Source organism: Pituophis catenifer, unplaced genomic scaffold (assembly GCF_029215685.1).
Source record: "Pituophis catenifer annectens isolate HBS135680 unplaced genomic scaffold, rPitCat1.0.hap2 SCAF_2, whole genome shotgun sequence".
In the NCBI taxonomy this organism is placed as follows: domain Eukaryota; kingdom Metazoa; phylum Chordata; class Lepidosauria; order Squamata; family Colubridae; genus Pituophis; species Pituophis catenifer.
Genome location: NW_027256882.1, coordinates 146,719,460 through 146,742,321, shown reverse-complemented (window position 1 = coordinate 146,742,321; position 22,862 = coordinate 146,719,460). Strand labels below are relative to the sequence as shown.

Here is a 22,862-nt window from a genome sequence, read left to right as displayed (position 1 = left end):
GTAGTGTTAAAATGAATTGTACAGTCCATGGTGGATAAAAATCAATGATTTTTTTAAAAAAATCAAAAAAATCAGATTTTTTTGATTTAAATCGGATTTTTTAAAATAAAATGCTTTTTGAGGAAAATATATTACCATCCAAAGGTTATTCCATCATGAAATAAAGATTAGTTTTTTAATTATGTAGAATAAGGCTGTATATGTTTAATTTTTTTGGTAAATAAATTCCATTAATCCATTCACAATGTCATGCTCTTCCAGAGGTTTTTGTAAGATTATTGGACAGTTTCTCTGCCTACAAGATATTATCACAGATGCTTGGTTTACTTTTGCAGTTCTCAAAACTGAATTTGACTCAGCAGAGATCACATGCCTCTTCTTCACAGCAAAAATGTTATAACATGAACAGAGTTGAGAAAAAGACCTTAATCCTATTGTTCTACAAACCTATGAATACAGAATCAACCCCTTCAGTGCTAAGTTTCAAGAAGTTCAGTGAATAGAATAGAACAATATTTTTCTGATTGTTTGGAGTGGAATAGATCTGCACAAGAAGGAAGTGAAACTAAGTGTGAGGAGAAAGGGGCAAGCAGATAAGCAGTACAAAATGAAAGTGAAACTTTCTGAGCACAATACTGCACAGCCACAGACAGACAAGTCTTTGGATCTTTTTGTGTGTATGACCTGAGGTTTATCACATTCTTTCCTTGGAGGAAAAAATCTATAATGGCAGCAGGCCGTAAAAGAGACCCAGTTTGGCAATATTTTAATGAAGTTCCTTTATCTATCGGTAAGGCAGGCATGCGTGCAAACTGCAAACACTGCAACAAAGAAATGCAAGGCCTGGTGGCCCGAATGAGGCAACATCATGAGAAGTGCTGTGATGAAGATGACCAAAGAAACACATTTGAACAGGCAGGATCTTCAGGTTGGTAAACATTTTTATTGAATCATATTTCTAAAGACTGCCTTGAACTGTCATGTTTGAGCAAAATTATATTTCTTATTATTACTACATGTTACTGTCATTTGGTACAGTTATGAAGAAAAGCAAATATTCCTTTTGGGGCAGTGCTGTGTACAATAAGCAGAAATTGTATAAACAATAAAATAACAGCATTGACTTTTTGGTTTAGGGGAATTCATGGATTCTGGAAACTATCCACCTTCAAGATCACCATCCTCCTGTTCTACAGTTTCAGAGTTATCCATCCAGGATAATGCTTCATTAGCATCATCATCATCAGACACCCACAGCCACATATCACTATCACCTAAAAGAAAGAAAAAACCCTTCCCTCCTGGAACCACCATAGATAAGTTTGTGATAAAAACTAGCAGATTAGAAAAAGAGTTAATTGATGAAAAAATTGCCCAGTTTGTTTATGCAACGAACTCTTCTTTCCGTCTGACTGAGAACTCACATTTCATTAATATGGTTCAGTCACTGAGACCAGGATACAGTCCACCCAGCAGAGCAGATGTTGCAGGGAAACTGCTGGATAAAGTGTATGACAGAGAAATGGAGCAATGTGCAACAGCTCTGGAGGGTAGAATTGTTAACCTAAGTATTGATGGGTGGAGTAGTGTCCACAATGATCCTATTGTATGTGCTTGTATAACAACAGAAGAAGGGAAAGTCTTCCTTGCACAAACAATTGATACGTCAGGAAATGCACACACAGCAGAATACTTACAAGAAGTGGCAGTAAAAGCTATAGTAACATGTGAACAAAAATTCAAATGTCTAGTACGCAGTTTGGTCACAGACAATGCTGCAAATGTATCCAAGATGAGAAGAAATTTAGAAGAGCAGGAAGGGAATACAAAGCTAATAACATATGGTTGCAGTGTTCACTTGCTACACCTCTTAGCCAAAGATTTAAGTGTTCCAGAACTAAAGACTAATGTTAGATGGAACTCTGTGGTGGACTGTTTTGAGCAGTATACCAAGAACTGGCCTATTCTGATGATAGTTTGTGAAGAAAATCAAGATAAAATAGATGGCACTGTCACGGCCAAAATCCTCAACATTAGGCTTAAGAGAAATGTTGAACATATGGTGAGCATCCTGAAACCCATCTCTGAAGCTTTAAACAAAATACAGAAAAATAGCTGTTTTATTGCTGATGCTGTTGAAATTTGGAAGGAACTGAGTGAACTCTTAAAAACAGAACTACAGATGGACAGAATTAAATTACAAGCATTAAAAAAACGAATGGGACAAGTACTGTCTCCAGCTCATTTTTTGGCAAATATTGTCAATATCCAGTATCAGGGTCAAAACTTAAGTGCTGAGGAAGAGGAGTTAGCTATGACATGGGTATCCAGCAATTATCCATCTGTAATGCCAACTATAATAAACTTCAAAGCTAAGGGGGAACCATTCAAGAAATATATGTTTGCTGAAGATATTTTAAAGAAAGTCACACCAGTGAACTGGTGGAAGTCACTTAAGCACTTGGATTTAGAGATTGTTCAAGTAATGATTTCACTTTTAACAGCAGTAACTTCTTCTGCAGGCTTCCTTTGGACTCATTCATTCTAAATTGAGAAATCGTTTGGGACCCGATAAAACAGGAAAGCTTGTTTTTCTTTTCCAGATTATGAACAAAGAAGAAGATGAAGATGACGAGTGAGCTACAGAGGACAGTATTAAAGTTTTTCATGCGTAGGCTGGGCTGACAGTCTAAGTTTCTTAATATATATATATTTTGTTTAGCCAAATTAGTTAACCAACATGGATGTTTGTTTAAGCAAATAACATATGCTGTAATGTTATTGTTTCAGTTGAATAAATCTATTTAAATTGTTATTATTTATTTATTTATTTATTTATTTATTTATTTATTTATTTATTTAATTTATATACCGCCCTATTCCTGAGGGACTCAGGGCGGTGAACAGCGAACGATAAAAATACATGTAATACAAACGTTAAAAAAAAACAATTAAAATATACTAAACACTCTGGTCCTAGATAATTCAAGACATCCCAGTTTAAAATAAAATCAAAAGCAATATAAAGGGAAAGTTAGGCCAGGCCGGCCTGCTGAAACAGGAATGCTTTGAGGGCACGGCGGAAAGTGCGCAGATCCTGAATCTTCTGTATCTCTGGGGGGAGCTCGTTCCAGATGGTGGGTGCCCTCACAGAAAAGGCTCTCCCCCTGGGGGCCGCCAGTCGACACTGTTTGGCTGACGGCACCCTGAGAAGCCCCTCTCTATGGGAGCGTACTGGGTGGTGAGAGGCTATTGGTGGCAGAAGGCAGTCTCGTAAGTACCCCGGTCCTAAGCCATGGAGCGCTCTAAAGGTGGTAACTAAGACCTTGAAGTGCACCCAGAAGACCACAGGGAGCCAGTGCAGCTCGCGCAGGACGGGAGCCACATGGGAGCGCCATGCTGCTCCCATAACTACCCGCGTGGCCGCATTCTGGACCAGCTAGAGCCTCCGGGTGCTCCTCAAGGGGAGCCCCATGTAGAGAGCATTACAGTAGTCCAGGCATGAAGTGACGAGGGCATGAGTGACCGTATTTAACGAGTCCCGATCCAGAAAGGGACACAACTGGCGAATCAGGCGTCAAGTGTTCTTCTAAAGACAGCTGTGAGTCCAAGAGGACGCCTAAGTTGCGAACCCTCTCCATGGGGGGCAATGACTCATCCCCAATAGTCAGTGATGGCACCAACTGACTATATCGGGACGTCGGAAACCACAGCCACTCGGTCTTGGATGGGTTGAGCCTGAGTCTGTTCCTCCCCATCCAGATCCGTACAGCCTCCAGGCACCGGGACATCACTTTAAGGGCATCATTGGGGTGGTCCGGGGTGGAGATGTATAGCTGAGTATCATCAGCATACTGATGATACTTCACCCCAAAACCACAGATGATCTCACCCAGCGGCTTCACATAAATGTTGAACAGAAGGGGTGAGAGAACCGACCCCTGTGGCACCCCACATACAAGGGGCCTCGGGGTCGACCTCTGCCCCCGTCAACACAGACTGCGACCGATCAGAGAGAAAGGAGGAGAACCACCACAACACAGTGCCCCCCACCCCTAACTCTTCTAACCGGTGCAGCATGATACCATGGTCGATGGTATCAAAAGCTGCTGAGAGGTCTAATAGGACCAGGACAGAGGAGCAACCCCTGTCCCGGGCCCTCCAGAGATCATCTACCAATGCGACCAATGCCGTTTCCATGCTGTATCCAGCCTTGAAGCCTGACTGGAACGGATCTAGATAAGCCGATTCATCCAAGTACTGAGGAAGCTGTCGCGCTACCACACTCTCAACAACCTTCGCAACGAAGCGAAGGTTGGAGACTGGACGGTAATTAGCCAACACTGCTGGGTCCAGGGAAGGCTTCTTGAGGAGAGGCTTCACCACCGCCTCTTTCAAGGCGGCGGGGAAGGCACCCTCTCTCAAGGAAGCATTTATAATCCCCTGGAGCCAGCCTCGTGTAACCTCCCGAGAGGCCAGCACCAGCCAGGAGGGACACGGGTCCAATAAACATGTGGCCGCGCTCAGTCCGCCCAGTATCTTGTCCACGTTTTCCGGAGTCACAGAATCAAACTCTTCCCAGGTAATATTCTCAAGACTTGCCTCCATCCTCCCTCCCGAATCTACCCAGTCAGAGTCCAAATTTTCCCGAATCTGAGCGATTTTGTCATACAGATATTGTACAAAGTCCTCGGCTCTACCCTCCAAGGGGTCCTCCCGCGCTTCCTGGTGGAGCAGGGAGCGGGTCACCCTAAACAGGGCGGCCGGGTGATTATCTGATGACGCAATAAGAGTGGAAAAATAGTTACACTTTGCCGCTTTTATTGCCACCAGGTAGGTCTTAATATGAGACCTTACCTGTGTTCGGTCAGATTCAGAACGGCTGGCCCTCCAACTGCTCTCCAGGCGTCTTTTCCGGCGTTTCATCTCCCTCAGCTCCTCAGTGAACCAGGGAGCCAGGTGAGATCGACGCCGGGTTAGAGGCTGCAAAGGCACGACCCGGTCCAAAGCTCTGGCGGCCGCCCTATCCCAGGCAGCCACTAGGTCTTCAGTCGAGCCGTGTGCCAGAGCCTCAGGAAATGGCCCAAGCTCCGTCTGGAACCTATCCGGGTCCATCAGGCGCCTGGGGCGGAACCACCTCATCGGTTCCGCCTCCCTGTGGCGGGGTGTGGCGGTTTGAAGGTCAAAGCGAAGGAGGGAGTGATCTGACCATGACAAGGGCTCGATCGCTATATCCCCTATCTCGAGACCACTCAGCCACTGACCAGAGACAAAAACCAGGTCCATGAACTAATTGGGTCAGGTCCATGGCCGTCATGGAAGCCATGAACTCCTGAGCCACCTCAGATGCGTCACCGACGGATGGCAGGTTGAAGTCCCCCATGACCATAAGCCTAGAGGTATCAATCACCACCGCGGCTATAACGTTGAGTAGTTCAGGCAAGGCCGCTGCCATGTGGCAGGGAGCCAGGTACGTAACCAGCAGGCCCATCTGCACCCCATGACCCCACTTCACAAGGAGGGACTCACATCCGGCCGTCTGAGGAACAGTGGCCTCCCTCGGACCAAGACCCTCTTTAATGATAACTGCCACCCCCCCCGCCCCTTCCCTGTGACCTTGGCTGATGAAATGCCCAGAAACTGGGTGGGCACATCTCTACGAGAGGGACTCCCCCCTCCTGGCCCAACCAGGTCTCCGAAATCAGGTCCGCTCCCCCCTCCTGAACAAGATCACAAATGAGGGGGGCTTTATTTACCACGGACCTGGCATTGCATAGCATCAGCCGAAGGCCCAGGGCTTGAGGGTCTGTGCCACCTGGGGAACAGGAATTATTAAGGTAATGATTATTTTTCTCCTTCCTAAGTACAACAGAAAAGTTGTCCAAATATGAATGATTAACCTATTAAACTGGGGATAAAAAAACTAATATGAAAAGTTGTTATTCTAAAAATCTTCATCTACTTGTATATTAAAGTTATGCCAGCAAGAATTAGTCTTTATATAGAAAACTATGATTTAAATCAAGCCTTACTGACTAGTGATTTAAATCGTGATTTAAATTGTGATTTAAATCAGTTTGATTTAAATCAAATCCACCCTGGTACAGTCATTAAACAAATCTGGCTTTCACTATTGATATTGATTGGTGGAAACTGGCTGGGAAGAACACAATGGTGATCACATGACCCCAGAGTGCTGCAATCATCACAAATACATGTCAACTGACAAGCATCAAATTTTAACCACATGACCGTTGCAGCTGTAAGTGCGAAGACTGTAAGCCATCTGTGATGACTCCCTCGGGCACTAGTTCGGATAATGGGGAAGATCCGGCTCCAGGGACATCTGACAGAGACAGTAGGAAGTACCAGAAGGAAGTGGAAGGTTCTGTGGCAGATTCAGATGGTCTAGGTGAGGCCATGCCAGGAACGTTGGGGAAACCTAGGGGAGCAGCTGGACAGTCGGCTTCACAGGCAGGAAAGGCACAACTGCAGCTGGCCAGCAGAGGAATTGCCATTCCAGCCTGATCCAAAGTTGTGCAGAGCTGAGAGGTGGGAGACACAATGGAGGTTGGCTGTGCTGTTTTCCCTGGATGCCATCTTGGAGAAAGAGACGGCTCTGGGGATTTCAGGAAGGGGGAGGTGTGTGGAGGAGGGGCGAGAAGTTATCCAGGACTCTGAGCCAGGAGTGGAGAGGTCAGGCTCAGTGGAGAGGTCACCGGAAGGGCAATTAGACAAACAAATGGCTGAGGGAAGAAAAGGATAGACACAGCTACAGCTGAAGAGAACAGAGTCCCCGCAGGAAGAGGAGGGGGGGAGAAGGTGCACAGCGGCAACTGGCCATCCGTGAATGTGCAGGTCTGAGAAGAGGCAGACAAGTGGAGGTCAGCAATGTCACTGTGTTCTTTTATTTACCAGCTGAGCTCTCATTTCTGGACTATCAGACTTTCCGTAGCTTGCCAAGAATTGTTATCAGTAAGCTAAACTGCACATGTCCACCCCACATTCTTTCACCACTTTCCTTTGTTCTCTTGCCAAGAAGTCCGGCTGTTGAGAAGCAGTTGACACGAACTTTATTTTCAAAATGTAACCAATTAGATCAGTTAGGTGTTTTATTTTCTTTATAACAAATAAATGAGTTTTCTTAGAAAATATCTTCGGGTTTTGTTTTTTTAAAGTATACTTGCAAGGAAAGGTCTCGATCCACCCCTCGTAATCAGGTGCGATTATCCCAAAAGCAGAATGGGATTAATCAACGCCCTGACAAGCGAGGCTACTCATGAGAGGGTAGCCTTGCTCCTTCTGATGAGCTGCACCAGTCAGCAGCTCTTTAACCCAGCACATGAAGCAAAGCATCACTAGGAACAATTTGTCAGTTTCTTGCTTTGAGTTCATTCAGCCATCCTGATTCTTACCATGGATGTACACCTTGACTCTGCTTTCAGACTTCGGACTTGCTTCTTGAACCTTGAACTTGGATTTTGTTTTGGTAATTTGTGCTCAGACCGTGGACTTTTATTTAGATTCTGAATCTGGTCAGGGGACTTTATGGACTTGCTCTGTGTTTCCAGATGGGGGAATTGGATTCACTGGGTTTTGCACTAATTCCTATGTAGGAATGAACGCTGGGGAATACTATTTGGAGTTGGTAGTAAATAATTCAACTCTTGGGCTGTGTGCATGTGTGGAGCAGGACAGGATATTATGAGGCTACTCATAAGAAAGCAGCCTTGCCCCTCCTAATAAGGTGTACTTGTCAGCACCTATTTATTTTGGCATTTGGAGCCTGGGGTTTGTCGGAGACAACCATTCATAATCCATCCATCCATGAACTCTCTTGATTCACTGCCTTGGATTCATTCAGACTGTGTTGCCATCATTGTGTCTTGATCCCATAGACACCAAGCTTCCTTTATCAGGAACCTTTATCGGACCTTTTATATTGCTATTGTTCTGTCTTGATCCCATTGAAGTCAAGTTGCCTTTGTTGTAACTTGAACCCATTAAAACCAAGCTGGCTTCATCATGACTTGAACCTGCTGGAGTCATGTGGCTTTCATTGTGCCTTGAACCCATGGAAACTGTGTTTGCCTTGGCCAAGCCTTGAACTCTGAGCGTCATGGGGTTTGCAACCTGTGGTGACATTCCAGTGCCTTAGACACAGAAAAGACTGCAGCCAGATTTGCCTCCATTGCCTTTGTTACATACCGGTCATTTGAAATGGACTTTTAAAAATTGCTCATGTGGAATTGGGACGGGGGGAATGATTATGCGGTTGTTGTGTGAAATGAACATGCTTACTCCACTTGTGCTCTCTGTGTGTGGGTGGGTGGGTGGACTGGGACAGGACACCACCTTTTTCAGTGCCATTATAACTTTGAATGGTTGCTTAATGACTGGTTAGAAGTTGAGGGTTATCTGTAATTGAAATGAAGATTAAATATCTGTATATGGAAATATGTTGAAAAAGTCAAAAATGTAAATGGAGTGTATTTACTTTTTCACATGATGAAAAAAGAGAAGAAGACAAAGTAGATGTTAGAACCATCTGTGAAAACTGCCAAGAAGATAAGAGAAGTCAAAGCCAAGGATAAAAATCTCAGGAATGAACATGACAAAGAGTTTCAGAGTCAAGAGGCAGTATTACAGCAACATGTGTACAGACACTGAAGATTGAAACAGACATACGAAAACAAGGAAAATTTTGTTTTGGATTTTCAATTGAACTGGAAAAAGGATGCCAATAGGGTAGTAACAGATTCAAAGGATATCAAAGAAAGATGGAAGCAGTATACTAAAATAAAGTATAGTAGAGATGTCAACATATATGATACTTTAGAAGATATTTCCTACTTACATGAATCTCTAATACTCCTACAAGATGAAGTTACATCAGCACTCTGATCATTACTAAGTCAGAAGACTATAGAAAGTGAGGGAATATCCACTGACACATGGTAAGCAACAGAAGAAGAATCAGTAAAGGCTGTAATCAAACTATGCTAGCAAATCTGAAGATGACACAGTGACCAACATATTGGAAGAGGTCAATCTGAATTCTAATACCAAAGAGAGAAAGAGATGTGACAGAATGCGCAAACTATTGTACAATAGCCCTAATGTTATTTAATATTATCCTTAAATAAGTCCATACTGTATGTGCTTTGTTGATTATAAAAAAGGCTTTTGATTGTGTTAACTATGTTTGGCTGTGGAATGTACTTAGAAAATGGAGATCCCTTAGTATTTCAAAACTATATACAGGTAACAAAGCCACAGAAGACCACCTGGCAAAACAGAATGACTCCAGGTTGGCAAAAGAGTAGGACAAGGGTAAATCCTCTCTCTCCTTTTTTGTTATTATTATATTTTTATCCCACCTTTTCAATCTATATGTTGAATATATATTAAGGGAAGCTAGTTTGGAAGAAGATGAGTGTGGTTCTAAAACTGGAGAAAGACCTGTGCTATATTAATGCCACCACTCTAAGAGCCAAAAAATACAAAGGATCTGCAAGGTCTACAGTACCAAAAAATGGGAGTAAAATTAAATATAAAGAATATCAACATAAAGAATGTTGTCAAACTAATGACATCATGTAAAAATAACTAGAATTGATAATGAAGATATCAAAATGCTAGTAGAGCCTTTTAGGACCAACCATTAACAAAAAAGAAACAAGAGTCAAAAAATATGCCCCAGATTAGCACTTGGTAAAACAGCCATGAACATCTTCGAAAAGATGTGCAGATGCCATGATGTATCTATCCAAGCTTACAAAGATCAGACTAGTACGAGCCATGACACTGATTAATGTCATGAATGGTGCCAAACTATGACACTGATTGGAAGTGATAGTTGGATTTTGAAAAAGACAGATATGAAAACCCTTTTGAACTTTGAAATTGGAGAAAACTCTTGAGAATATAATAGACAAGAAAACAAACAAAGGGATTATCAAACAAATCTATCCAAAGTACTCACTTGAGGCACAAGTGACCAGGCTCAAATTATCTTACTTTGAACAAACTACATGAAGATCTGCATCTCTGGAGAAGTTCTAATTCTGAGAAAAGTGGAAGGAGAAGAGCCAGCAGCAAAATGGATGAATGCTGTTACAATGATGGTGCACTGTTGAAAGATCTGAGAAACCAGGTTAGGAATAGACTGTCTATGTGATGGCAAATAGTTGACGTTATGGTACATAATCAATCATCAAGCTATCAGGACCAAACTATGCATTACCTTTTTTTTTTTTCCCAATGCAAATTCTTATTTGGACCATATTAGCCAAAGTTAATGCTCAATAGCCCTATGAATGGTTCCTGATAAAGACTCTCTTCCCTATACATTCACTGGGAAAAGAAACATCTCTGCAGACAAAGCTAGAATTATTCAGTAAGACAGTACAGCCTGACCCTTGAGACTCTGTATACTTGTTGTATACTCTATATATTATATACCTGTAGGCAGTTACATCATATAATATATAAGGAGCACATAAGAGCTGAAGAAGCTTCTTGGATGAGAAGCAAAACGTCTTCAAAGACAAAACCAGAAAGTTGCTTCTTGAAAAAGCACCTTTGAGAACACATAAGTAGTTCTGTATTCTTTGTTCCTTCCAAACCACCCATCATCTCATTTTATATCTGTGCTATATAGCAGAAAAAGCCAATCTAATATTGTGGTGCGATTTTATCAGATAGGGACAATTTAAGTCTGATCTTGGCTAATCAACATAACCTAGTTTACAGGTTATTATGAAGATAGAATTGCTCTCTCTCTCACACACACACACCTAATTGCTTTGCATATGGTACAATGACCCATTTACTAATAATGGTAATTAGTACCAATGTACCCTCATTTAATAGGAGCACTTTCTATTGGTGAAATACAATAGTCATTAACTTTATTTGATACCATGTCAGCTTTTAAAACACACTGTTAAAACTGGACGGTCTACCTTCCTAGACCTTGCTTTTTGTTACTACCAAGAACTGTAGATATTTTCATTGCCATCAGTAGGTCATTACATATAGCATGAAGTTAGTATTTCAGCTCTGCTGTAAACTTACTTATCCAGTTGCAAATGTTCCTTAATGTTTCTTAAGGAATGTGAATACAAATGTAATTCATAAAGAGAAATATCTGCATATTTGATACTGAATTTAACTTCTAAATACTGTAAAAATTTTACAGCATGATTTTAGAATACATGCACTTGTTAATTTAAAATTTTGTAAATACATCTTAGTCAAGCCATATCTGATTACTTAGAATTTCAACAGAAATGTCAGGCGATTGGAAAGAACTTGCACATCCGACTGTTACTCAGGTCAGTATTGACATATAATCTGATAAATGTTTAGCTAAATACAGAAATTGGACTAATAGTTGCAAACCAATACAATGGCAAGTCCAAACCGTACATAATTAGCAGCAAACTTCAGCAAGATATTTGAGACTTACACCAGGGTAAAAATAATTGAGACAAGGCTCTGAAAATAACAACATCATATAAAAAAGACAATGATTGTAGGAGAAAAGTATCAAATTCACACTTTAAAATGTCATCTATTCCAAACAAACAAACAAAAAATAAAGAAATGTAGTGACCTTCCATTACCATTTCTGCCACTTAATTTATTCAGTTATTTCAAAACATTATTTTCTTTGTGGGGATACCACAGTACACATGCCACTTAAACAATACTATGATTTCTATTTCATAGATGTCTTTGGCTGAAAGGTTATTTATTCAGTGAAAATTGCTCATAATAGTTTAATATCTTTAAAAATGCATGATCATACTGTTTGCTTTCATTAATTTTTTTTTGGGGGGGAGGAATTATAATTTAGGAGGATATTGTAATTTAGGAGTAATAGAAGTCTAAGATTGTGAAACTGTAATTTGATAGGTTGAAATATAACTTTCTGTAAGTAACATCATCTAACCATGATTAAATTATGAGAGTAAATTTTTGGGTGTCTTTATATATATTTCTCATCTGAATCATTAGACTTGCTATCTGGGAATATATGAAGTTTATCTAAATCATCCGCAGAATAGACTTTAGCTGGATTAGAATATGTTACTCCTACCAAATGACACTTGCTGAAACTCTGTACCCATTAACTTCTTGTAACACTCTGCCAATTTACTAAAACCATTTGAATTTTCAGCATCTGAAAGGTGAAAAGTAATTCTGGAAAAGTTTACTGAATACAGCAGGGGTTTGCTATTGAAAGTAAATTCAGTAAGCCAAAGAAAGAAACACTTAGAAGTTTGATTGCACAAACTCTTCCATGATTTGAGTCAAGTGCTATTAAGAATGTATTGAACACATATGTCTTTCTAAAATTAACTTATTCATTTATCCATCCATCCATCCATCCATCCATCCATCCATCCCACTTAAGTCTCTTACCACCCATAATAGAAATACCAAGTCTTCAATACCAAAACAGTCTCTGTTTCTCTCTAGTTCTTTCAACCTTTAAATGGAAGTACTGAAATAAGATTCTACTCCATTTTCTCCTTCTCACTTCTGAATTCAACAAACCAAGGGCAAACCCTTATTAATTTGAACGTGACTTTTAATACGACATCCAAGCATCGGCATTCCTCGCCATCAGATGATTCCTATTTCTACTGACTTCTACTTATGGACCAAAGTGAAATAACATATTTACGGAGTAGTTCTCATGCAGAAGGTATCTTGAAGAAAGTCTTTCTTCAGAGCTTGATTTTTGCTTTGGAGCAAAGGTTGATGGTAGAAAAGGGAGTTCCTGAGGCATGTAAAAAGTGAAATATGCTAAGCCAAAAAGAACCACCTGTTTTGTTTTCAAGGCCTTAATTGCCAAATGATATTACATATTTGACTGTCTAAGATATACTACATAGATACTTCAGTTACTGAATCACTCCTAATTAGCTCTCTCTGCTGTTATAGCCTTTTAAAAAGGCATATTGTGGAAGGAGGATGCTGCCTGGGTAGCCTGCTGTTAAATTCCCTTGGGCTACATCTTTGATTTCACTCTAAGATCTTGTGAAAAGAGTTAGCCAAGAAAACTTTGAGAAACTGGCTAATTAAGATCTGTAGAAAGTTCATTTCTTCTTAAACCAAAATGTATATACAGTATTATGTTTAATGAAACAGGCATTCAGGTCTAGAATTATGTTTTGTAAACTAAAGTTATTTATTTATTTATTTATTGGTTCGATTTATATGCCACCCATTTCCGGAGACTCAGGGCAGCTTACAATGCGTTTAAGCAATAGCCTTCATACTTTTGTATATACCTGCTTAGTAGGGCTTTTAGGCCCTCTGTTCTTTTTTTTATACAAAGTCAGCTTATTGCCCCCACAAACCGGGTCCTCATTTTACCTACCTCGAAAGGATGGAAGGCTGAGTCAACCTTGAGCCTGGTGAGATTTGAACTTGCAGTAATTGCAGGCAGCTGGTGTTACTTAACAGTGCTTTAGTCTGCTGCGCCACCAAGGCGCAGCAGACATGTGACATGAATGCCTACAGTGACATGAATGCCTCCTGGTGTAAACATGCTTAAATTTGGACATCTTTACAGCAAACACAACAGGGGTATCCAAAAGTGAAAGAATACATGGCATGATGCCAGGACTCAAAACCCAAAACTTCCATCCTTGTTTCAAAAAAATGGCACACAAGTATGTAAAGGCAGTGTTTGCATTGCAACAGCACCACACGTGTATGATCATTTTGATATAATCTTAGTTTGCTGCTGATGCCCACCAAGTCATTAATTGTTGGAACTGGCTCCTAAAATAAATGAATGTTTCGGAATTATTCCTGGGTTTTCTTTGTGTCACTTCTGTACTATCTGTCATTTAGAATAAACCCAAACATCTGCTTTGCCAAGGTTTGTGGGCTATGTTGTGATGACAGAATAGGGGAAACAGAAGCTGCTATGCCACAAATATTGTTTTGGAAAGAAGCACACTCATACCTCTAGCATCAAAATGAAATAAAACATGAATAGATTTTTTTCCCATCCAGTTTCCACCTGTATCTCATTCTTATGGCCAGACTATTGACCAATCATGCTGCAACAAAGGTTGCTGGAAGTTGGCAATACATAAGAGCACTGCAATGAGTTTTTGTGCCAGAGGCTCAGCACTCTGACCTGTGGCATTTGTTCCCTCTTTCCATGGTTTATTTTGCCAAAATTGCTCAGCAACCCCTGCATTTTTTTGTAAGCGTCTAGAATCCATTCTACCTTAGCTTGGTGGGAGCCAATTAGGACAGCCTTGAAGTTGAGATTTTAGATAAGTCTTAAATCAAAGCTTGTGCCACCTTGGCAGTTTTCAGGAAGATTGATTAGATGCAGTGATCCTTAAGCTGAACCCTATTCCTGCTCTGTGCTCACTTCAAACAGAAATGGGCAAGACTATTGAATGGAGCATGTAAGTTAATTAGCTGGCCAGTAGGCTTAACTATGATATGGTCACGTCTACCGAGAGGGTCAAAATCTGTCTATCTACTCTATCTATCATCTATCTATCTATCTATCTATCTATCTATCTATCTATCCATCCATACATACATCCCTAGCTATCTATTCATCCCTACCTTTTTATTCATCTCCATGTATGTATGTATGTATGTATGTATGTATCTATCTATCTATCTATCTATCTATCTATCTATCTATCTATCTATCTATCTATCTCTGTGTATTGTCTATCTATCCATCTATCATCTCGCCCGCCCTTTTGAGGAGATTGGATATTTCCATCTTGCAGTGGCTTTGTGTTCCTACTTTCAGCCTCATTTTTGAGTTTTTCAGTCAAAAGCCTTTGTAATCTGGCAACTAAATTTCAGTAGCACAACCTCAGGATATTTTGGAAGTTGAATGCAAATGAGGACTGGTAGGCTGCAGGGTGCTCTCTGATTGTCCACTCTTGCTTTAGGAGGTATTAGGATTAGGTCTGTCAAGCTACACAGAAAGTCACATGAAGCAAATGATTAAAGAGAAAGTGTTTTTTCCCCACGTCTTCACTATCATTGTCGTTTTGTGGAATCCAGAATTTTAAGGCAAATGACTTTACTGATACTTCCTTCCATTTGCTTACCTATTACCAAAGAAAAGAAATCTTCACTTTTTAATTTTCACTCATTTTAAATTTATACACCATACAATCAGCCCAACTCAGCCCAACTGTGATTTACAAGCAAATAAAACCAAAGACCCATAAAATTACAAAGATTACATGACCAATCATTGATAAAACAGTAACTATAGGCATACAGATCATTATACAGATCAGCAATTCTTACATCTTGAAGACCTTACAGAAAACTTATGTTTTGATAACCTTCTGGAATGATGCCAAGGTGGGTACCTACAGGATCTCTCCAGGAAGGGTGTTCTACAAGGTGGAGGCTACCGTAAATAAACACTTTCATATCACAAATGGGAGGGACTCTATTAACATCCCCATTTGGGACACTTCCATGTGGAGGAGGCATACTTGAAGATACCTATGTAAGACTTTGCATGTTAAACCAGTGCTCTGAAGAGTAAACAGGCTGCTGCATGTTGTACCAACTGTATGTCTATGGAGATTCTCAATCATCCAAGTCATGGTTGTCCCAAAAGTGCTTTCTCCAAAAAGTAACTGGACTTTCTTACTTTTTTTTTTTTAAACATTTTGCTTCTCATCCAAGAAGATCCAATCCAAGAGAATTGAAGAAGCTTCTTGGATGAGAAGCGGAACATTTTCAAAGAAAACAAAACAAAACAAGGAAGTCCAGCTGCCTTTTGGAAAAAGCACCTTTGGGGTGTATCAACTGTAGTGTAACTTAATATTTGGAAAAGGCAGCCCATATAAAAAAATGCTGTAGGAGTTCAGTATAATAACGATGAGAACATAAATTACTGTCATCAGGGTCTCCCACTTCAGATAGGGCACCAGCCAAACATGAGTGAAGGCTACCTTGACCTTGAATTTAACTGTATAATCCAGCAGGACTCATGAATATAAAAAGAGTTACTCACTTCATTGAGACAGTAACACCCCAATCATTTATAACCAGGTCTAATAGCCAGATAGTTTCTGGACAGACAGCAACTTTGTCTTAGTAGGATTCAACTTTCAGCCTTTTACAACCTTCAGACACCATTACCACCATACATTACCACAGCATCTCCAAATTGTTCAATGCAGTGATACAGTTAGATATCAACACCTCCAAATGACACATAACTTCTCCCATCTGTGTCCTCTATATGTTAAAGAATAGGGATGAAGGGGCCAAAGCATGCAGCATTCCACATGGGAGTGTTCCCTAGGCCAACCTCTCTTCTCTGTCCCCACCCTGCAGTGTGCACCCCACACTCTCCCAAGCCCTGCAACCACTTAGGAAAGAGTAGAACCATTGCAGAACTTCTACAATAAAAGCAGGCTATCCAGAATGATACCATGATAAATGTTAAAGAAAAAAAAAACACTGTCAAAAGTACTAACAAAGGTCACCCAAAGCGAGTACACCAATTTCTGTCCATGGCCAAGCGTAAACCTTGACTGATTGGGCTCTGGGGAACTCTATAATTGAAGTCCCACCACCTTTCTTACAAAGTTTGAAGTCAGCACAGTAGTTGTCCAAGGTATCTTGATCCAGGGAAGCCTTCTTCAGGAGATATATAGCACCACCCTTTTGAAAGCATCCAGCACAACTCACTTTATCAAGGAGATACTGAACATTTTCTTAACATCAGCACCTCCTCACCTCGCCCTGCTACTAGTTACCCAAAGGAGCCCATGATAAAGAGTTTTTATGAAAAGTACTCTATCCACTTCATCAGAGTCTACTGACCAAATAAATCGTACGTGACATTACAAGATGCTACTTCAGTCACCACTTCAGACACTGCCTCGGAAGGGTCAAGCCTCTTGAATATGAGCGATTTTTCTTAAGCAAACATGTCACAGGGTAGCAGCAGATCTTTCTATCTGCTATTTCCCAGACAGAGCAGGATAGCTTAAATAAAGCTGCTGGACAAACAACCTGCTAATGCAATAAGTTCGCAGTAGTACTGGTGCTTGATGCAGACTCAAATTGTTTGATCAAGTTCAATTTTGGCTTTTTCTACCAGTCATCTCGTCTATTGCTTTGTCTCCAGAGCTCTTTGTAAACCAAGAGACATTCCAGATTGGTGACAGAGACTACTTGAGGGGCAATTACATCAAGTATGCTGGCCATCTTCAACTCCAGCTCTCAACCAAGCACTCAGCTGAAGTGCCTGACAGAATCTCTCACCATTCACTGGAATCTATAAGGTACCTAGTATGAACCATCTTAATCAGCCCATCACCCCTAAAGTGGTCTTTGAAGGCAGGAAATCAAATATGGGTCAGGAAGTGATGTGATCTTGGCAAAGGATGAAAGTAACTTCTTCCATCTTCAGATCACACACCAACTGCTTGAAACAAAGAAAACAACAAACATGTGTCCTTTTGTTTGTGACAGGTGAGACCTCACCTGGGATAAGCTCACTGCTGTTATAGAGGCCATGAATGCCTGAACACCAGCCTAGCAATGAGGTTCAGAAAGGGATCCTGTAAGGCAGCAGGGCAACCAGTACGTAAACAGGATGGTCAACCTGTCAGATTTCAAATTCTCACTCAGCCTCTGTCACCCAAAGAATGGAAGCCAAGTTCTTTCATGATCCTCACTACTCATCCTTCCCAACTTCAGCATCACAGAATTTACACAATTATAGTTTCCAACATCCTTCACTCTACACCACGTGGTGTGGCACTGCTGGGAATCATATAATTCAGTAAAATCTAAAGGGACACTATCCCCATTCAGGGAGAATATGAATTCTGAATAACTCATTGTTTTCTGCTTACTATGTTGGTTAGAACTTACAGAAGGTAATGGAAAATGATCCAGAAGACACCAAATTGACTACTGCTTCTCTAAATGATGAAACAGAGAGACTAGTTCCCAACACTGTCAGACAGAAAATTAAAAGGTGGTATAGTAGGGAAAGGAAGAAATTGGGAAAAGAATGGAAGCGGGACAAGGGATTTTTCCAAATAGTTCCATTGTCCTCCTGAAATCCCATTTTTACAAATCTATCAGAGGTCCCGCAAACATTAAAAAAAAATCAGAAGAGCTTATATTTGGGCTACCCAGGGGAACAGAAAGACCAGCTGCAGCTTCTATTGATTCACTATTGTCCCAGAGCAGCCATCTCACTCACTTTCCTGAGTTCATCCTTTGGGAAGACTAGAGTGAGAAATGAGTTCATTAAGTCAACTTTCCCCTAGTATTCCCATCCAGAGACACAGAGTTAAAAAAAAAAAAAGCCACCCAAAGACTAGGGTGAAAGAGTGGGGCTGCAGAGGTAAGGACCGTTTCCTCTTTTTCCTTGCTTGAACTGGGTCCACGGGAGGGTACAACAATGAGTCTCAAGCTGGAGTTTGAAATGCTTGGTGCTGTTGTGCTCCAAAAGGAAGGGGCAGCCCCATCCTGTTCATTAGACTACCTTGAAAGAGCATGATCTGCTTAGGGGAAAGATCAGCAGTAAGTGGAAGGTTGACCCTCCCCCCAATTGATAAAGTGCTATACCTACTCCATAATCCATAATCAGATCTATATTATTGAAATGATTTGATCATGATGAACTCCACTAATAATTTGTCATGTGCAAATGTCACTGAAAAATTAAATACTTGCACATTCTTTTGAACAATCTTCCAAGTCTAACATTTGTCATCCTTGAAATAAACTCTCTAGCTGAACCTTCCCCGATGTAACCCCTTACCCCTTTGCTTGGTACCACAGCTCCCAGAATTCCCAGTTGGATTGCTAGTTGGGGATTCTGTAAGCATTGTTCTATAGCTCATGTGGCACCAGGTTGGAGAACATTTTACTAGCTCATACACAGACATATATACATTCACAAGCGATCTTTAGTATTCTGCAGACAGTAGCAAAGCCTCTTTCTTTGTCTCCTCCATCACCAATTTCTCACCCACTTGTTTTTTTTAAAATTCCTTCTTTTGCATTTCTTTCAATCTTTGGCTAAGCTAAAGTGTCCAGGAAAAAGGGTTAAGACTCAACAAGACAGGGTTGAGGCAAAGCAGACACCTTGGGTTAAGCATCACTCCCTCTGTCCGGTTCCCATAGCAATCAGAGACATCGGTTGCCAAGGCAACAACGTCCTCCCTCCCAGACAGTATCAAAGCAGAAGTACCAACTCGGCTGCGGCCAGCTGTATCTGGAGGAAAGGGTGTGTGTATGTTTGTGTGTGTGTAAGTGAGAAAGAGAGAATGAGAGAGAGAGAAAAAGATTTCGAGAGAAAGCAAGCTTTGCCAGGAAAAAGGGAGAACTGAAAACTCCCCATCCCTTGGCCAACCTCCGGTCTCCACATGAAAGCCTCGCATTGTTCCTCACTAGCCATTCCGAGCGAGGAAGTTGGGCACTTTTCCTGAATCTTTTTCCTTCTTTCTTTGTTTCCCCTGCGATCGCTCCCGCAGATCCGCGCGCAGACGGAGCCAGCCCTCGACCACGTTCCCGCCTCGCCTCGCCTCTCGCCTCGCCCCGCGTGTCTCTGAGGCGCTCGCGCTCGCCCTTCCTGCCGGGGCTACTACCTTCAATACAGCAGAACCTCCAGAGGCCGGAGTGGGTGAGGTCGCCCTTCACTTTTTTCGGCTGGCTTTGCGCCGTCTCGTCCGTGGCGGTGACATTGGTCCCGTTGCAGAGGTTGGCGCTCGAGTAGAGCCAATAATCGGTGCCGATAGCGATGGTCATGAGGCTGAAGGCGGCGAAGGCACCCACCGTGGTCAGCAGCATCTGGATCCCACGGTCGCACCACACCATGGTGCTTCATGCTCCACCCGACGGGCTCAGGGGGCAGCAAGAGACAGACGCAGTCGAGCACTGCCTCCCCCCCGCCGCGCCCGAGCGGTGGCTTCCCCTCCTTCCCGCTTCTCTTTCTCCCCCTCGCCTCCCTCCTTCCATTCACCCAGGACGTGGCAAAGGAGACGAGACATGGGCGGGAGAGAAAAGATTCGCGCCAAAGCCCAGCAGGGGGAAAAAAAAAAGTGGCCCCCGGAAAGGTCGACGCCCTTTCAGGAGTCAGAGGAGCCGCGACGTTGCCAGCTGGCGCCCCTTTCGAGCCCTGGGGCTCCTTCCCCTCGGGGCGCTCCCTCGCCACTCCAGCGCGCCACGCGCCCGGCGGCACACGCCGCGAGTTGCCTCTTCCCGCCGCCTAAATTCGGCAGAGGCAGAGGAGGCGGGCCGCCTAAAAGCCCCTCGGGCTGCTGGGGCTCCGCCCCTCCCTGAGAGAGAGAGAAGAGAGAGAGAGAAAGAGAGGGCAATGGAAGGAAATTAGGGGGCGAGGGTCGGAGCTTGGCCGCGCGCTCCCGACAGCCCCTCCATACAGCCTCCGTCGGCGAACCGCGCGCAGGTGGAAGAGATTGTCTCACGGCGCTATGAGAAACGGCCGAAGGCTCTGCTTGAAAGGGGCGGGGATGGATGGCGCGGCTTTTGAGGAAATTAGAAGTCCATAGTAGCCTAGATTTCGAGGCAGTTTCCTCTGGAATCTACTTTGGAGGAGCTTGGGAATAAAACCTGTCTCTGTTTGGGGCTAGCCATGCTTTCCCGGCCACTGTTTCTTTCAGGCTAGATTAAAGTGCCCAAAAGAGGGAGTAGATTTACTCAGACCAGGGATTCAATTGTAGAATCTGTAGTAGCAGAGGATTTCTCTCTCTTTAGCTATCTAGCTATCATTTATCATTTATCTATTTTAATTTATATGCTGCCCATCTCACCATCACAGATGAATCTGGGCAGCACTACTGAAGCTTTTCCCTACGTTGTTCAAAAGTCTCTAAATCAAAAAAGATTATCACACTATGCACTTGGTCATAAATTAACTTTACAATGAAACTGAGCTATTTTCCTATCACTTCATTTTGGCCACTTACCTGGCAACCTTTTCCATTAACCAACTTATCAGGATTTCGTTTTGTTGTTACTGAATGACGACTTGAACTTCTAAAAATTGGCTGGCTTTATCACCTGACAAAAAACAAGTATGGTCAGAAAATTGATTCCAATTCTACCAATCAATTAAAAATGGAATTGGTAGTTAAGGAAAGAAAAAGTCAAATTTTGTTTTCATGTTAGTTAGTATAGTGCGGCAAATTTGCCAAATCCAGTTCAATTTCAGATGACTTTGAATGCAAAGTAAACTAAAACAAAATTAAAATCTGTCCCATGAAAAAAAGCAATTTCTATTTGGTATTTCTCACTTATAATTAATGGGAAAGCCACTATAATCCATTCCAGCTGAAGTGTAGGGAGAGAACTGCTGGGAAGGAGAGAGATTTAAAAGTGGAGGGTAGACAAGTGGGAATCACCATGGCAAAGTTCCTTCCCACAAGGGGCCTTTTCCTTCCCAGTGGTTTCCTTTCTCCCCATTCAGCGAGATGGGGAACAGTAGGACAAGGATGGTATTGCTCAGAGCCTCTGTGCTCTGCAGCTATTAGTCAAGGTCAAAAGAAGGGCAAGAAGGAGGAATCAGGTGGGGAGTTAGCCTTGAATCATTGCAGAGCCACAAGAACTCCATGACTGACCAAGCTCCATGGAACCTTATCTATCTGTTCCCAAGGGAAGGCAAGCAGTCTGGGGAGATTCCTGTATTATAGGCAGAATACAATAAAGTAGTTAGCTTGTGAATCTGGTTGCTTGTGCCTGACAGGCATCTCTCAATAAACCCTAGCAAACTTGACTAGGAAGAGAATACACTTTCAATTAAGAGGATAGACTGTTATCCCAGCACAAGTTGTAAGAGTTAGGATATGTTCCTGGTACATCCCAGGCTTGGTGATATGTTGGACTCCATCTTAAGCTATGGGCATCTGTAGGAAATACTGCTTTCATAAGCTCCTCCTGTTCCATATGTACTTGTGGATGTTGTAATACACATACAAAAGGAGTGTGGCTTACAGCACAATGCTGTAACACTGTTTTTCTCATTCTGTCCCCCCTTACCACTTCCCACCCCTTATCACTCATGGATACTACTCTCCTAAGTTGTGACTCTATTTTGATTCAGGGTGTGGGCACAGAATGACTTGGAGGGTCACAGGCAGCATGTAGACTGTGAATCTGACATTCTGAACTCAGAAGCTGGCATTTGACAAAGTATGGACTAATTTAGTTGGTGCTAATTTTGTTTTAAATTCAATGACATCAGTTTCACTATTAATATACGTTTGAACAAAGAAATCCTGTTCCAGAAGGAGAAATTTTCATAGAAAACAAGAACACTTCCATAGGAAATTTAAGAAGAAAACTAGGCTAACTAAAATTGGGGAGCATCTTTAGATAGTAGAATGTCTTAGTGGACTATTTCCTTATTTTTCCTACTCATTGGAATATTTAGAGGCGGTGGAAGGAAGGTCTCTGGAGAATGAACTCAGCGGCTCCGCTTCATGTATGAATGTGTTACCTAGTACATTATTGGAAACAAAGAAGTCTTCCTTAGTCTCATGCTTACAAGTGCTGGCAATGTGTTGGCAGGGGCATCAGGAACCTAGCTGTAATCTTAATACAGCCGGCACATGCCAGGTTGCAGAAGGCAGGTCTTTACCACAAAAAGCATATCTGTTTCCTTTCTTCTGATGAACCAAGTTCTTAGATTAGATAAGCCACTTTTTTGAGAAGTCCAGACTTGGTGAGATAAACTGGGGAAGTCCTTCCTACCCCTACCCCTATTCCCCGTTTCAGCAAACACGTCATGCTTTAACAAGCAGTAGACTAAGGAATCTGCAGAAATAAGTACAAATGAACAATTG

At 42.0% G+C, this 22,862-nt stretch overlaps 1 protein-coding gene across 1 annotated transcript in view; it reads right to left on the bottom strand.

The window, feature by feature from the left end:
* CACNG4 (calcium voltage-gated channel auxiliary subunit gamma 4) overlaps positions 1-19,878 on the bottom strand; it is a 102,333-nt gene extending 82,455 nt beyond the window's left edge. The window contains exon 1 of the mRNA XM_070934746.1: positions 19,650-19,878. Coding sequence (XP_070790847.1) covers positions 19,650-19,878 — 229 coding nt within the window. The remainder of the gene's footprint in view (positions 1-19,649) is intronic.
* Positions 19,879-22,862: the final 2,984 nt, after the last annotated feature.